The 18,421-nt window shown below is 39.5% G+C and overlaps 1 protein-coding gene across 1 annotated transcript in view; it reads left to right on the top strand.

Moving 5' to 3' along the window:
• The window catches only part of LOC126281771 (FAM172 family protein homolog CG10038), a 254,789-nt gene that overhangs the window by 225,795 nt on the left and 10,573 nt on the right, over positions 1 to 18,421 (top strand). Inside the window, exon 7 of the mRNA XM_049980968.1 lies at positions 17,652 to 17,736. Within this exon, the coding sequence (XP_049836925.1) occupies positions 17,652 to 17,736 (85 nt within the window). The remainder of the gene's footprint in view (positions 1 to 17,651; positions 17,737 to 18,421) is intronic.

Below are 18,421 nucleotides of genomic sequence, written 5' to 3'. Positions count from 1 at the left end.
AGGCCTTACCGTTGTGTGGTGGTCTCTTGGTTTTGTTCCAGGACAAAGTTATTTTGTGGCATATGTTTTTTTGCCCGTTTGGAACCCCTATTTCCATTTTATGTATTCAGTTTTCTATGGCTGTCTTTTCTTTCCTGTTGCTTGCTATCCATTCTCCTAGGTATTTAAAACAGTTCTTTTTAGACATTGTGTATTGTTATGCATTTTAAGATTTGTAAGCGCATCATTGATATTTATCATGAAATGTATTTTTCCGAATGATATGTTTAGTCATATTTTATGTGCTTGTTTCTGTATTTCTGTGATTTGCTCTCGGACGCTAGACACACTCTGGTGATTTTATTTGGGTTTGTTCTTAAGTGAACACCCTGAGTATTGGTGTAATTTCTCCTTTCCTTCACTACCGTCTGCAATGCGAAATTAAAAAGTGGGGGTCAAACCATATCTCTCTTACCCCTGATTTTATTTCGAAAGATTTTGAAACTTCTCCGGTAAATTTTACTTCTTATGTGTTTATTGAAGTCCCCTTAAATGGTTGCTGTTGTTTCATTGTCTATTACGAATCATTTAAAATGCTGATCATTGCATTTCTGTCGAGTCATATGCTTTTTTTAAATTACAAAAGTTATCGCGCATTTCAGGTTTCTAATTTTCGTCATTTCTATTATGATGCTTAGGTTTAGTATTTACTCTACGCAAGATCGTCCTTTCCTAAATCGTGCTTGATATTCCCCCGGTCGAGGGCTGAGTATTCCTTCAGCTCCGTTGAAAAGTGCCATGGACAAGATCTTATATGTCACTGGTAAAAAGGAGATTCCTCTGTAATTCAAGACATGCGCAGGTAATCGGGATATCCCTCAAATATAAAAGCTGAGAGATAAGTGTTGCCATCTATTGCTGGGTACGGGAACTATCAAAATTGACCTTGGTCTCGCCCCTAAATAACACTTATGGATGAGATCAGTGTCAATTTTGATAGTTCCCGTGCCCAGCGACAGATGGCAACACTTATCTCTAAAGTTTTACATTTGCGGGTTAGCCTATTTTTCCGCGCATGCCTTGAATTGTTGGGATCAGTTTTCTTTCCTTATTTATGTAGTGTATGTATTAATACCGATCTCCTCTCTGATGGTAACCTTTTGTCGTCCAGATTTCATTAATGATGTCTGTGATACATAGGATAACGTTGTCATTAGCGTGTTTCCACAACTCAGGAACTGTACTGTCTTCTCCTGATGGTTTCTTGTTTTTAAGTTGTTTTGTGAGTTCTTTGATTTCCTCTGTTGTTGCTGGTTTTGAGTCTGCTTGTATTTGTATTACATTATCAAAATGAAATGCTACTTTTTGCGGATTGCAGTTCTGTAATTCTTTGAAGTAGTCCGCAAGTATTCTGCAGTTCTCCGTGTTATTTGTGCAGCCCTTTGTGCTTTTAGATCTGTAAACTTGGCAGTGTGTGCTTCTTTAAACTATTTTTGAATGTTTTATAAAAGCTTATAGTGCTGTCCCGCTTAAAATCTGTCTCAATTGACATTAGTTGAGCTTCTGTATGTTGAACTCTGATCTTTTTGAGACCCTTTGATACGTGCTTCTATAAAAATTTTCGTGTTCTTGTAGTTTTTATTTGTGTTCCAGATATTGCAAGCTCGTTGTCTTTTAATAGTTAACTCATCATTCCACCAAGCATGTTTCCATTTCTTTTTAAGAAATGTCTCAATAATGTATTTTTCGAGTTGTTCCCATCATTGTGGTATTCTTTTTTCCAACTACATTTTGTAATCATTTTTTCTAGATAACGTCTGTATATCAAACTTTCTGTGATGGTATCGGTTCTTTTTCCTAAATGTTGATCTGTTGCTGTTGTGGGCTTCAGTCCAGAGACTGGTTTGATGCAGCTCTCCATGCTACTCTATCCTGTGCAAGCTTCATCTCTCAGTACCTACTGCAACCTACATCCTTCTGAATCTGCTTAGTGTATTCATCTCTTGGTCTCCCTCTACGATTTTTACCCTCCGCGCTGCCCTCAAATACTAAATTGGTGATCCCTTGATGCCTCAGAACATCCCTTCTTTCTTCTAGTCAAGTTGTGCCACAAATTTCTCTTCTCCACAATTCTATTCAGTACTCCTCATTAGTTATGTGATCTACCCATATAACCGTCAGCATTCTTCTGTAGCACCACATTTCGAAAGCTTCTATTCGCTTGTTGTGTAAGTATTTATCGTCCACATTTCACTTCCATACAGGGCTATACTCCATACAAATACTTTCAGGAACAGCTTCCTGACACTTAAGTCTATACTCGATGTTAACAAATTTCTCTTCTTCAGAAACGCTTTCCTTGCCATTGCCAGTCTACATTTTATATCCTCTCTACTTCGAACATCATCAGTTATTTTGCTCCCTAAATAGCAAAACTCCTTTACTACTTTACTCATTTCCTAATCAAATTCCCTCAGCATCACTCGATTTAATTCGACCACATTCCATTATCCTCGTTTCGCTATTGTTGATGTTCATCTTATACCCTCCTTTCAAGACACTGTCCATTCCGTTCAACTGCTCTTCCACGTCCTTTGCTGTATCTGGCAGAATTACAATGTCATCGGCGAACCTCGGACGTTTTATTTCTTCTCCATGGATTTTAATTGCTACTCCAAATTTTTCTGTTGTTTCCTTTACTGCTAGCTCAATATACAGATTGAATAACATTCGGGAGAGGCTACAACCCTGTCTCATTTCCTTCCCAACCACTGGTTCCCTTTCATGTCCCTCGACTCTTATAACTGCCATCTGGTTTCTGTACGAATTGTAGATAGCCTTTCGCTCTCTTTATTTTACCCCTGCCACCTTCAGAATTTGAAAGAGAGTATTCCAGTCAACATTGTCAAAAGCTTTCTCTAAGTCTACAACTGCTAGAAACGTAGGTTTGCCTGTGCTTAATTTATCTGCTAAGATAAGTCGAGGGTCAATATTGCCTCACATGTACCAACATATCTACGGAATTCAAACCGATCTTCCCCGCGGTCGGCTTCTACCAGTTTTTCCATTCGTCTGTAAAGAATTCGTGTTATTATTTTGCAGCCGTGACTTATTAAACTGGCAGTTTGTCTAACCTTGAATTTAGTGATAGGTAAGTAGTGGTCTAAATGTAAACCGGCGCTCTTGACAGCCTTTACATTATCACCTTTGCAGAATGTCTACTTACAGCAACATGATCGAGCTGTTTTTCACCATAAATCGCACTCGGTGGTACCCATGTAGTTTGTTTTCTACGAAGTTTTTTGTAGAACGTAGATTTTAGTACTACGTAATACTGCCTGCTTAGGCTTAAGAGCCTTTGGCATGAATGTTTATGATGTCCTTAGGTTGGTTAGGTTTATGTAGTTGTAAGTCTAGGGGACTGATAACCTCACATGTTAGGTTCCATAGTGCTGAGAGCCGTTTTTTTAAGCTTGAGTCTTTCTCAGTTTGCGTATGCAGGGAATTTTCGTACTATTGGTCTGTGCTGAAATTCTTTGCCTGTTTGTGCATTGAAGTGTGCAAGTAGTATTACTGTGTTTTTCGATGGAATTTCATTTAGGGTGTTTTCACATATTTTACCAATATTTTTCTGTTTGCCATTTCTCTGTTCTGTTTTTGCAATTTTTTGGTTCATGTGTATTTAAAATAGTGTAAACTTTGTTTGGTGATAAATGTTAGTGTGGAAAGTCTTTCATTAATTAATATAAATTCTGTTAGTGAGTTTAATTTGTTTTTGTTTGCAGTGAAACGTTTTCCAAATTGGGGTACGTTTTTAATAACTCTTTTTTTCATGGTATTCCCTTAAATATCCTGAGTCCTTCTGAATCGAAAAAATGTTAATCAGTAAATCTTGTTTCTTGCAGTACTGTTATCATAATTTTTTTCCTATGGAAAGTTTATTAGTCTTGCGTTTTCCTGTTTTTAGGAGTGAATTTACGCTAAAAGTGGCTAGATAATTTATGTTGTTTGTTTGAGTTTATGGATTTGTTTTCTTTAAACAGGTTTTAGAATGCTGCGCCTCTCTCTTTGCACGATCTCGTAGGCCCCCAGAATCCGCATACCTACTTTTCATTTCCCTGTAAATGGGAGATTGGGTGCTCCATACAGTAATAGCTACTACAGAACGCATCTCCATTGTTGACTGCTTGTTGAGTTAGGGTAAGAAGTCCCCTAAAGATACTACTCATATTTGTTAATTCTGAGTAATATGTCTCCAGCTGGTGAACAGACACTGACCATTTTGCCACCAGTCAGACGCATTGTGAATTTTTTTTTTCTTGTGTTGCTTCTTCCGCTAATTACGACGTTCTGAGATCTACTCCTTCCGTATTCACTACCGTTTGATGTCTTCACTGTAATCCTGGCATGAAGCCCTGACAGGGCGCTATCAACCCGGGCCAGATGGGCCCGGATTTTTTTTTTTACCAGGTTGTTACTCCCCACCCTCCTTCCTCATCATTTATACGACGAGGCTCCTGACATGGGACCGACCTAGAGCTGTAAATATCTGTAGATAGAAGAGAATTGTAAATAAAGTTTCCTGTAATGTACCGCTCCGTACTTCCAAAGGTCCTTAGGAAACTAAAGAAAGACAAATCTAGTCTAATTTTTCTTATAGAGTATACAATATAATATAGTAGAATAGTATGTCACCATCGATTTCCTTCCCATATCACGCAACATCAGTTATAATGAGTTTCTTCCAAGGATCTGTATCTGATTGTAGTCCAATTGAATGAAAATTTTTATGACTGTAAAGCATTGTACCATAATTTTCTCGGCAATTTAGACGAATTTGTTTCTGTCAACACCGCCTACTGTATGCAATATAACAGTATTTCTGGGTGTATACGAAGACAAGAAAAAAGAAATTTCTCCCGAATTGACCGATTAAAAATACACTTTCTCCTGGACGAAAGTACACTATACCTCAGGTGAAACTTCATTTTTCCCGTGTTAAGTCATTGTAAAACTTATCAATCCTTTGAATGGTAAAGATTTTACACACCGGCATAGAACTTCCCGGCACTTCAGTAAACAGAACCCAGCAAAAAGCTAAGCGCTTTGGAAAAATCTTCGATGCGCGACTACATGTGCACTGCATATATTTCGAAAGTATAAATAGAAATTCCACCAAATACAGCTCGGTAGCTTCCGGAGCACTGGAATCGAGACTGCGGTGCGCTTTTGTCAGCCAATCGTAGCTCACGTCGCCATCCAATGGTAGCAGATGTTCAGACCATAGGACACGTGATGTATTCAGCCAGTAGCCACATCACTGTTAAGTAGCGCGAACACACAAATAGGAAAAGATTATGCTTTAAATTAATATACGTACCGTATAGCTGCAAGAAAAGGTACACTTTCAGATAGAATATAATACAGGTATTTTTTTAGCATGTGTTACCCTTTAAGATACACCGATGAGCCAAAACATTATGAGCACGTCTTTAATGGCGTGTCGTTCCCCTTTTCAATCATACTACAACAGAGGTTCTGCGCTGCGCGGAATGGCCGCGCGGTTAGAGGCGCCATGTCGCTGACTGCGCGGCCCCTCCCACCGGAGGTTCGAGTCCTCCCTCGGGCACGGCTGTGTGTGTTGTTCTTAGCGTAGGTTAGTTTAAGTTAGTTTAAGTAGTGTGTGAGTTTAGGGACCGATGACCGCTGCAGTTTGGTCCTTTAAGAACTCACACATTTGAACATTTTGAGAGTTCCAGAAGTACGCGACACCAGATGTCTACGCTCGTGTCAAGCAATTACTACAATTTACGGAATGGTGGTTTAGGGGCACACAGCTGACGCGATGTGTTTTCCAGTGGCTACAGACCAGGCACATTTGCTGGGCAAGATATCGATGTGAGTTCACTATAATGCTCCTCAAACCACTGCAGCACGATTCTTGCTCCGAGACATGTACAATTACAGAATATTGCCTAAAGATGTCATCACTGTCGGGGAAGACATCAAGCATAAAGGGATGCAGGTTGTTCGCAGCTGTCAGCGGGCCTTCGATTATTGCCACAGATCCCACGCAAGCGCAGGACAATGTCTCCCACAGCATAATGCTGCTTCCACCAGCCTTCTCCCGTGGCGCAATGCACGTATCTAGCAGCCGTTAACCTCGATGACGGCGTTTGTGGAGACGACCATTGACCTAGTGTAGCAAAAATGTGGTTCACTCAAAAATCTGAAACGTTTGCATTGATCGACGGTCGAATCCCGACAGTCCCGTGCACACTGCAATCGTAATTGACGATGTCGTTAGGTCAGCGTGTGAAAACGTAGGGGTGGTCTGCTGCGGGGCTCGAAGTTCGACAATGTGTGATGAACAGCGTGCTTCGAAACACTTCTGCGTATGCTCCACCATTGTGCTCTTTCGGCAGATCACCATCTATCGTACTATACAGAGCAGACGAGCCTCCGAACGCCACGTTCTGTGAAGAGTCTTCGACGTCCAACCATTTAGCTCCTAGTGGTAGTCTCACTGTCCTATCTCTTTCCTTAGATGGTCAAGACAGTATCACGTGAACATTTGACCAGCTTCGCGTTTTGGAAATACTCGTTCATAGGCTCTGCGTGATAATAATCAGCCCTTTGTCAAAGCCGCTAACCTCAATGGATTCCCCATTTGCAGCCCATACCTTCGTAGGGTGATCACTCGTCTGGTCCGCTTGTATACTTGTGTTACGCCACGTGCCCGCAACGGCACCAGACTCCATCCATCATCGTAGTAGGCTGTGGTCATAATGTTTTTGCTTATCATTGTATATGTACCCTTTCTGAGCACGAACAAGTTGAAGATCTCTCAATAACCCGTCGATAATTGCGTGATTCGTTGTAACAAGATTACGAGAAACGTCTTATGTGTGCTTAAAGAATTATTATAACTTGTATATTATGCTAGTATGCCATTTAAAGACAAGGCACATTGATGATCCATCAAAAACGTATTATTCTTAGTATAGTTTGTTATAGTTAAATGTCAGTAACATAGCTACGATTGAAGTTTCTTTTTTTATTTTTATTATTTTTTTTAAGAAATAGTAACCTTAGGGTTTTACTAAAAAGCGACAATGATGAAATAATTTTTACCTCATATGGAGAGCTGTTGTAAGGTATCTGTAATGTGAATTTTATAAGTCGATATCCTTATTGAGTGGACATAGTACTTTCCTTTTTGCCTTATAACATATAGAAGTTTTTATTTATGTATACTACAGACAGAACAACACGATTTGCATGGAGGAAATGTGTGTTCGATAGTGGGAACGTAGGAACTCTACGCCCGTCCATTTCATAAACAGTGAGATTCAGGAGCTAGATACAGCTGAAAAGTGTCGTAGGCGAGTGCAGCGTCGCGTATACCATGTTGGAACACACCTGCCGTATGAATAAGTCTCCATCGTTTCTGAACGTTCAGCAGCACGTTGAACCGGCACGCTCAACGTTGACGTTCAAAAGTACGGTCCGTTTGCTAACGGCATAATATGTAGGAACCTCAGACGTTTGTCACGCCTTGTCAATGACAATCAGCTTCAAACAAGACAAGAATTGCTGCTGTCAATGAATGAATGGTGGTCTGTATCAGCGAGTTTCCGGGTGTGCAGTGCCAAGGGAACTGCATTCAGTTAAGAGACGGCAACCTCGCAAAAGGCCATTTTGCTGACTGCGGCACGTGAAGCTGAGCGTCTAGCCCTCGCAGGGCACGGGGACAATTCCCCTTCCTTTTGGTTTTCCGTTTTACTTTGTGGCGGGACGTAAAATGTTAGTGTTCCTTCCAGTTTTAAGCCTCCACGTTACTTACATCCCTATCTGTAAAATCAGTATTAGTCAAATTGAAGTTTTCTTTCAGTAGTCTTGATTGCGGTTTTCCGTCCGTGCCCTAATTCAGTAGTGGGACGTTTTCACCAAACGCTAAGTCTCCTTGCGTCTCTTGCTCTTATAAATTCTTCCACACAAAATTCAACTCGGTGCAGATAATCATTTTGTGACTGAAACACTCCTTTTCGCCGCGAGCGCCCAAAAAAGTTCATCGTTGTTGCATTTTGAACTACTTTTTTTTTTAGGGTATTAACAAACCTATGACTAGCCGATTGCGCATTAAACCGAGGAAGAAGTTACGGTTCAGTAGTATCGCATGTATGAATATATACGATTTTGAACTTCATTCAGCACTGACCAGAGATAATATGCTCCTAGTATGTTGCAAAGAGAAACTGGAAGAGAAGGAAATACGTGACTTTGTATATCAAGTGGAGAGATTTGAACCTACCGTTAATAATAAACTCCCAGTAACAATGTACAAGAAATGGTGACTAAAATAAAAAAACCGAAATTAACAAATAGATCTTGTTCAGTATTATTTCCTTTCCACGTTCCTGTTGTATAGTACTTGTTCGTTTTAGAGAACTTCCAATACCTGTGTACTTCAAAGCAAGCAATGACAGTTCACCAAGTAGCAGGTAATGCAACACATGCAAATAATATACGTGTAGGCATACTGTTATCTGGTTGCTGTTAAATTCGTCATACGCAGTTATAACATATGTAATAGTTTTATATCAACACAAGCAGTTACTGGATATCCAAGTTTTAGCAGCATAAAGGTTCTTTAAAAAAAATCTTCCTTTCTTGCATGATCACAAGGAAGTCGAAGCAGTGTAATGGTGAATGTTTCATCTGAATCTAGTATTAACCATGCTTAGAGTGTGTTATTACCCTTTTGTCATTGGAAGATCATATCACTTGCAGCTGACCCGTGCAAATACTCTTTAAGTTCAAGGAAGTTTATCTCGTTTCCTTATTTTTCTCAATTATGGGTGAAAGTTCATGTCAGCTGTGACCATATAATCTACGTCCACACTAATAATCAGCGAATAGATTAAGTGTCTTTGAGATGGTGCTTCGTATTGTATAATATCTTGAGGTTTATTCCAGTTCCATACACGGTTGGGATTTTGAGGAAATGACTCTTGTCGCACGCGCCTGTGAGATGCCTTATTTGCCTGGTTTTATCTGTATCTTCTCTACAAATTCAGCACATAAGGAGCTGCAAAACATTCATGGTTTCTCCGTCGAAAGCCAGATATTTAAGTTTTCCATGCGGATTTTCGCGATTTGTCAGCATGCCTTCTAGGTTATTTGCCAGATAAGATTGTTCAACGTTTTCTCTTACATTCTTCCGCCAATCCGTCAAAGATATGTACGAATTCATCTGCTGTTCTGATATAATACGAGGCCCACACTTAAACAGTATTCGATTATGTTGTGTACGGAAGACAGAAAATTGTAGTTTACAGTTACCTACCAGCGAACTCAAGCCTGCCATTTACTTTACATACAATTGAGCCCCTTGATGCCGGCCACGGTGGTCTCGCGGTTAAGGCGCTCAGTCCGGAACCGCGCGACTGCTACGGTCGCAGGTTCGAATCCTGCCTCGGGCATGGATGTGTGTGATGTCCTTAGGTTAGTTAGGTTTAAGTAGTTCTAAGTCTAGGGGACTGATGACCTCAGATGTTAAGTCCCATAGGGCTCAGAGCCATTTGAACCATTTTTGAGCCCATGTTGTGCTGATTCATTTACCTAAGCTTTGTTGTTCTCAAATATCTATAAGAGGTGACTGGCTCTAGTTGTGGTTTATTAATCCTGTTCTCAAAGAATTTCGAGCTTTTGCGTTTTGTGAAGTGCTCATCGCTGCATTTCTCTATATCGAAAGTTAACTACCAGTCTTTGCACGAGACTGATATTTTATCATGTGTAACTGGGCGTTTGTGCAATTGTTAACGATTATTCAAAGGCGTCATCTACAAAAAGAAATCAGAGTGCAGTTGATACTACCTATTATACCGTTAATGTATAAATGAACAGCAACGCTCCTGTTACACTCACCTGGGGTACACCAGACATTACTTCACCACCTGAAGAAGACTCTCCACACAGTGTGATATGCTGCGCCCGATCTGCTGGGTAATTTTTGATCCACTAGCAAACCTTGTTGGAATCTCATTGGGACATACATCCTTTTGAACGCACCGTTGTGGTGTCACTCGGAAGCATTTCAATAGCCCAGAAATACCAAATCAGCAAGGTTTTCTGTATCTATGCTTATGACAATATCATGGGTCAAGACCACGAAATACGTTTCACATTATCTACGTTTACCGGAAACCTTGCTGATTTTTACGGGGAAAGTATTTTGTTCCAAGTGTGATGTATGATGGTAGTTGTATGGATCAGTTTTATTTATTTTGTAGGAGAGTTTGATATGCATTTGTACCCAGTCATGGGGAACATGTCCACCTGCTGCTCAAGATATCTGCAGTAAATTGTGATCAGGAGCGGATTTGACTCGCAAATTCTGTGCCCTGGGCCTTATTGTGTTTTGGGGACTTACGCTGTCTTTCAGTACCATTACTACTGCTTACTATGTCACTTATCCAAACAGGGGTAGAGCTGTTCACTGGAGACAACATTCCTTGATTTAGCTTTGTGAAGAAACATTTGGAGCAGAGTTTAATATTTCGCCTTTTATTTTCAGTGTTTCACTGACTCTTTTGGCCACGAGTATCTCGGTACTGATTTTTATGTGCACTCACAGCCGGTACATATGATTAAACATTTTTGGGTTTTTGGGACAGGTTCTGCGACACTATTCTGCTACGGTAGCTATTGATGACTTCACGCATTGTCGCTATGCTAGCCGAGTGCATTTCAATAAGCGTCTTCGTATTTGCAGAATAATCTTACTTCGTCCATTTAGGTGCTGCTTCTTAAGAATCCATTCTCCTCACCCAGCTTATAATATAAGCGATTTTTACAATTTTTTGGGAGAAACTAATGAAGCAATCAATGTGTGTCTTTTTGCATATTGTTTAGTGATTCTTGGGCAACATTCTTTTATTTTTTTAAGAAATTAAGCCATTATTACGCCCCCATCCGAGGAGTTAAAGTTGCTGTGCCCATAAGGAGGTGTGTCCATGACGGAAGTCCAGCAGTCTGCAGATCTTATCTGAAACAAGAAAACAAACAAATTTGTTAATATATAGGATATTATACATGGAGTAATAGTACAATTTATGAAATTTGACAAAATAATAAAACGACACAAATTTGAAGCAGAGATGTATTTTTTGCTAATCTGGTGAATAATTCAAAATAAAAAATGGCCTATTCCTCCTTTCGGACATGACTGAGTAGCTTGCCCACAATCCAGCCACCAGCTTGAGATTGCACACCGATAATTAATTGGCCCATACCCTTCTGCATCTGCTTTTACGTAATATGGGATACATAGACTTTATAGTAGATGTAGTGCTGGCAGTGGCACGGTTTCAGACAATAAGGATAAGGAGTATAGATTTTCTCCAGGCTCTCAGCGTAGGATACAGCCTTGTCACTGATACGCCACTCGCGGTCCAGTGGACGAGAATATAGCAGGCCAAAGTTTTCTGGAGATGAATCAGTGTCTGTTGGGGTCAGAAGTACCAGAAGTACCTTAGATATCTGAAGTGCTTTTTTTTCTAGCTGTTTGATCATAATCAAGAGAGATTTTAAATGTGCCCAAGTTTTTAGCCAACTTATTTTGAGCATGGAAACAGCATTCACAATGGGAATCCATTCTAGTTAAAACCAGCGTATGTGTTTCCCAAAATTGCACAAAACAGAGAAAATGGAAGCACTGACAGATAATAATTTTCTGAACGTTTAAAATTATGATACAAAGCAAAGTAATATGCACTAGGTAGAGATGTTTTCCTGTGACGAACACAAACTTCAGTGAAGCCCATCCCACGGAGAGTAAAGTTCCCCATAAATCTGCTCGGTGATGCACTTACATGTTGGCTAGCAGGGAGTAGCGACAGCCAGCTGCCCGCATGCCGAATATCTCAATATTTAGCGCGGCAATTGGCAGGATCGCTAGACTGAGCAAACAGCAATGCGCGCAAGCTGGATGCTCAGTAATATTTCTGAAACAATATGAAGGAAACTATTCGATAAAAAGCTGATTCAGCCTGATTCTTCAGCTTAATGAAGAACTGCCTACGATTTCGGTATTGATCATACTTACTGCGATATTTCGATGTAAATTAAGCTACTGCATGGAATTCGAATAGTTTTAAATGAAAATTAGAGGTGGCTATGAATTTGAGTTTAGTTCATGTTAGATCATACATCGCTGTATAAGAAATGTAGGCAATGTACTGAATTATTCTTTAAAACTTGGAAGTGGATATACTCTTCTTAAATCTCAAAAAATTTAATTGTATGTATTGCTTGTGCATACAAGCGATAAAACCAGAATGAACTATTCCTCTCATAAACAGTTTGAGATATCAGACCGAGGTTTTGGCACATGACAGTAGTCAAGGAGGACAGCATTTTACTGTTTGGTTAATATGATGAACTCCCTTACCTACTATAATATGCAAGTAATATCACATTTTTCCAATGAAATAATTTTTGATGACCATTGAAGGAGATGAAATGAGAGTTTTTGTGTGCTTTTAAGTGGCATAAGAGAAGTTTGTGGCACAATTGACTAGAAGAAAAGATCGGTTGGTAGGACATGTTCTGAGGCATCAATGGATCACCAATTTAGTACTGGAGGGCAGCGTGGAGGGTAAAAATCGTAGAGGGAGACCAAGAGATGAATACACTAAGCAGATTCAGAAGGATGTAGGTTGCAGTAGGTACTGGGAGATGAAGAAGCTTGCACAGGATAGAGTAGCATGAAAGGCTGCATCAAACCAGTCTCAGGACTGAAGACCACAATAACAACAACAAATGAAGAAATGACACACTTATATTGAGAACAGACTTTTTCACAAATTGGTGAGGTCTTGCCCTCAGAATGTTAATGAAGTAAATGTTTGTAAACTGCTGTGTTTTAGCAATAGAAACAAGTATTAATATGGCAGCAAGAGAATTTAAGTATTAATCGAAATTTGTGATTGACAACACTTTTCTGAAGGAAGAAAAGAAGGAAGTACGTAGCCCGAGGAAAATAATCCACTTCTGTTGCAGTTGTGGCTGAATACTATACACATTGTATTTTTAATAATGAATGACTGGGTCTGAAACTTTCCAAATGGTTTTTATTTCTATATCTCAATTATTTGAGAAATTTGAAAACAATTCACAGCACATAAAATAACATTTGTCAGGTACTATCTTTATGCAGAGTGGAGGACACTACTTTATCCCCCCAGATATTGTTTACTTCATCAGAGATATTGATAATGTGTTTTCACTTTTATGGGCAGTTGACAGAATTCTGCAAATTGAATTGTTTTCATGTTTCTCAGATCATCAAGTTACAGAAATAGAATTCTTTGTCAAGTTTCAGTCCCAGCTATTCGTTATGAAAAGTACGCTTGGTTGTGGGGTTCTGCCAAAATTCCAACAGAACTGGCGATTTACTTTCCCCAGACTCCTCCTCCCCCTCCTCCCCCCCCCCCCCTTTGTCACAGCAAAATTTACAAAGATTCATTTTAGTAACATTCTTGCAGAGTTGGCATTGCTATGTAATTTTGAAGCAGTGTATTTTTAAACTAACAACTGTGGGCAAGACAAGTCAGTAGTTCATGAAAATGCCACTTCTCGGTACAAAAATAAGTGTGTAATTCCTTCACTTACATTATTGGAAAACCCACAGCAATTCTCGATTCATCGCCTATCAAAAATGACCTGTAGCCACTTGCATGTCATGGTAGATAAGGACGTATCACAGTTTAGCCATATGGCAAAATAGTCCACTCTTTCCACGCTGTTATTAGCGAAAGTTCGGTTTTGGTGCTTCAAACTATTTATGAGGGATGCTATGAATATTTCATTCTGGCTTCACCATTTATGTGCACGAGCAGAATGGAGTGCTATTTTACCCGATGAAAACACAATCGTCAGTACAACTGCGAGTTCTTTACCTGCTCCAAAAGGAGAATGAGAACATGTAAAATGTCACTGGTAAGTGTGAATTCCTAAGGGACCAAACTCCAGAGGTCATCGGTCCAAAATATCAGTTCACTTTATTACAAGACAGATATGAAGATTTCCTTAACTTTGCGTCATCCATTGCCGCAGCAATGTTCTGAGTAGTTACAACTGTTTCTGAATGTTAAAGTGTCACTAGATACAGACAAATTTTTCGGGACTATTCACTTGAAAAGTGAATGACAATATTAACAGTTAAAGTGCAACAAAGACATAATAAATGCTGGCGTCCCATCTAAGACAATGCTGTCGGCTTAATCGTTGATCACAAAGTGGGGTGAGCGTTGTTCTGCCCGGCCTTATATCGGCATCTCGGTGTGGTGGCACTGCGAAGCTGAGAAAGGATGTGGCCTCCTCAGCGCCTCCCGTTCGTCATTGTAGTTTGCAGTGAGACATCTTTACCTTCTGTGGTATCGATGCACGGTGCCGACTTTGTTACGGCACTGTGATATTTGGAAGATACCGCATGTGTAATACATACAATCCATTTTCTTGAGATTGGAGATAGATGCGGACCTCCTTCCCAGCTTAAGGAATAATTCAGTATATTTGACGAAAGAAATTTCCGACTTCTGCTGAAATGGTTTGTTGAAATAACTTTTAAGGCGACAGGTGAAAATTTGTGGTGGCCCAGGATTCAAACTCGCATTTCCTGCCTTAAGCGAGCAGTCGCCTAAATTGCCTCAGCCATGTGAGCAAGTCCCCATCTCCATATGCTGCACATATATAAACAGAGTAGTGTGCCATGTCCATTATTCCTCTTCGCTTGTAGCCCTACTTTATTCCCACAAGAGATCAGACATTATTGTGCACTTGAACTGAAAGATTGGTGTGCCGTCAGAAACACACATAATGTGAATAAGCTGTCCTCTCAGACACGGATGTCTGAAAGAACAGATACCTTACCTGTATAATAATTCAGTATGTTAGTTGCCTTTCGTATGCAGCAATGTGTGACCTAAGATTGCATCAAACACAAACTAACAACCACCCCTGTTTCTCATTGCAAACTATTCAAATTTCGTGCAGTAGCGTACTTAATGTTGACAAACCAGATTAGCTATGACCATTAACAAAATGACACCCAGGTCATGGTGAAGCTGACGAATCATGCTGTTAGTAGAATGAGAATCTTTTTACCGTACAGTTTATTTAAAATTGATTGAGAGTAATGCAGAGCAGCCAATGGGCATTTGACATTCTCTCTTGTCCCACGGCTTATATCTACATCACGTGATTATTCTGCATTCACAGTAAAGTGCCTGGCAGAGGGTTCAATGAACCGCCTTCAAGCTGTATTTCTACCGTTCCACTCTCGATCGGCGCGCGGGAAAAACGAGCTCTTAAATTTTTTCTGTGCGAGCCCTGACTTCTCTTATTTTGCCGTGATGATCATTTCTCCCTATGTAGGTGGGTGCCAACAGAATGTTTTCGCAATCGGAAGAGAAAACTGGTGATTGAAATTTCATGAGAAAATCCCGTCACAACGGAAAACGCCTTTGTTTTAATGATTGACACTCCAATTCATGTATCATGTCTGTGGCACTATCACCTCTATTTCTCGATAGTACAAAACCGGCCGCCATTCTTTGAACTTTTTCGATATCATCCTCCAGTCGCACCTGATGCCGATTCCACACCGCACAGCAATACTCCAGAATAGGGCGGACAAGCGTGGTGTCTCTAGTAGATCTGTTGCACCTTCTAATTGTTCTGTGAATGAATCTACCCACAACGTTATCTATGTGATCGTTCCAATTTAGGTTATTTGTAATTGTAGTCCCTAAGTATTTAGTTGAATTTACAGCCTTCACGTTTGTGTGACTTATCGCGTACGAAATTTAGCTGATTTCTTTTAGTACTCATGTGAATAACTTCACACTTTTCTTTATTCAGGGTCAATTGCCACTTTTCACACCATACAGATATCTTATGTAAATCATTTTGAGATTCGTTTTGGTCATCTGATGACTTTACAAGACGGTAAATGATAGCATCATGTGCAAACAATCTAATAGGGCTACTCAAATTTTATCCTATGTCATTAGATCAGCAACGATAGAAGGCCTATAACACTTCCTTGGGGAACGCCGGATATTACTTCTGTTTTACTCGATGACTTTCTGTCTATTACTACGAATTGTGACCTTTCTGATTGGAAATCACAAATCCAGTCACACAACTGAGGCGATACTCCATAAGCACACAGTTTGGCCACAAGCCGCTTGTGAGGAACAGTATCGAAAGCCTTCTTGAAATCTAAAAATATGGAATTAATTTGACATCCCCTGTCGATAGCACTCATTACTTCATGAGCATAAAGAGCTAGTGGTGATTCACAAGAATGATGGTAACGATGGTTAACCAGCATCCTCACTGGTACTTGGCCTTGTGGCCTTGCAGGCTGTTATGTCAGGTGCCAAACAGAACTCCTGATTGGCCTGTGCAGGTAGCACTCAGGAACCTTGAAAGGGAAACACCACTGGATCTGACAAACTGCCTATTGGCTTCTGTCTCGGGTTCTTCGGCCGACATTCATCTAATGGTTTTACTGACGTTTCGCCATCATGAGTGGCTGGCATTGTCAAAGCTTCACCCTCCATTGCTGGTGGTGAACTGGAGGGTGAAGTTTTGACAATGCCAGCCACTCATGCTGGTGGAATGTCAGTATAATCATTCAATGAAAGTCAGCCGAAGAAGCTGAGACGGGAGCCAATAGGCAGTTTGTCAACAAGTGACCACGAAAGCCTTAACAATTTTGTACCACTGCGTCTGTCACACAAAATATGTGGAGCTCGCTACAGGGAACCCAGTGGAGCCTGCTTATGCATCAAGTAGCACACAGCAAATCTTACTTCTTGTGTGAGGCAATTGTGGGATGAAGGTGCAAATTGTCCTCACACTATTTCCCTAACTACTTTATGACAGTGTCCTCAGTTGCCCATTCTGCCAACACTTACTTAATCCATATAATACAGCTAATGATTATTCGTTATTCGAAGAGGTTAACATATGTATTTTGTCCATGTTGTACCAGATTCTTGGGTAGTTTTTGTCGAGTGAATACTATCAATACAACAGCTTTTAAAATAAATTTAAAGCCATTAGCAACAGCCACTAACCTCTACATTTTTTATTGTTCTGTAATATTATTTTATATCTAACTTTCTGTTGTAGCATACATTTTCAGTGACTGACATACACCTTGAGAAACAATGAGTAAAATAAACTTTGATTAAGCAAGAATTATTAACAGTTAAATAGTTAATTAAAAAGTGAAGCAAAATTTCATAATCTATCTACTGTTGTCAGATATCATTGAATATCATAGTCTGTTAATTACTAGCTATCATCAGCACTTCAAATTTTGAAAGGTACAGAGCAGTCTGATGGTGCTTGTCCAAGTAGAAACTTGTAAGTGATCCGAACAGTGTTACATAAATGAATGAGTCAACATTTAGGTAGTGAGAGGAGAAGGGTGGAAACTGTTCTAGATTTCAGAAACTTTTTGAAATGCTCTTCAGTATGATGAATGTAATAGTTGGATGTTGATTCTGTTTGGAGACATTTAGAATAAAAACATTACTTAGATATGATGGACATGATCTCTTACTTATTTGTAACATGTTTTGATATTATAGGTTTCCAGGAATTGGGTTGCTGAAGATGAGCCACTTGACACCCCAATACAATTTCATCGTCCTGACATAGAAAGAGTATCAGCAGGTACGTCAGTATCCATCGACATGTACTACATCCAAAGAAAGTTTAAGCTTACCATTTTCTTTCTTATTTTGGGCCTAGAATAGTTCAAGTAATAGAAATACATTAACTTTACAACCAACAATAGAAAACTATAATACTACCCACATACCAGAATGTATTAATTTCCTTGCTGTAGCAAGTTATTACAGATTTCTATTGCTACTGATTCACTAATATTTTCATTTTTACAAAGTCTACTTTTTTAATTCATAGTAACTTTTAGTAAAATTTAAGTGTCTATGTACCTGTACCGTTAAACTGTGTGTCATGGATTGCTAAATTAATTTAGATTGTTAGGTGTTTTTCCATACCTTTTATCCATCCTTTTTAATTATTCCAAGTTTCTTTCTAAATTTGACCACTTCTGCAATATTATATATACCAACAGTGTAGCGAAAGGACATTTCTCAGGAATGGATATATGAGTTTTATGGCTGAAAGTAACACAGTTTTTGCTATTAATATTTGGTTTTAATGAAACATTCCTTCGCAGCTTCATTTGGAAGTCATGGGCTTTGATACTTCAATACCTTCCCTTATAATGCAATTTCCATCGTGAATCCTAAAATTATTGTATCTCCACTGGACTTTCAGTGAAGTATGTTGAATTTTGGCCACAGAAATATCTTTTTGGGATTTAATTAAC

The sequence above is a fragment of the Schistocerca gregaria genome, chromosome 7, assembly GCF_023897955.1.
Source record: "Schistocerca gregaria isolate iqSchGreg1 chromosome 7, iqSchGreg1.2, whole genome shotgun sequence".
Taxonomy (NCBI): domain Eukaryota; kingdom Metazoa; phylum Arthropoda; class Insecta; order Orthoptera; family Acrididae; genus Schistocerca; species Schistocerca gregaria.
Note: the sequence above shows the minus strand (reverse complement) of the source record. Positions and strands in the feature narration are given on the sequence as shown.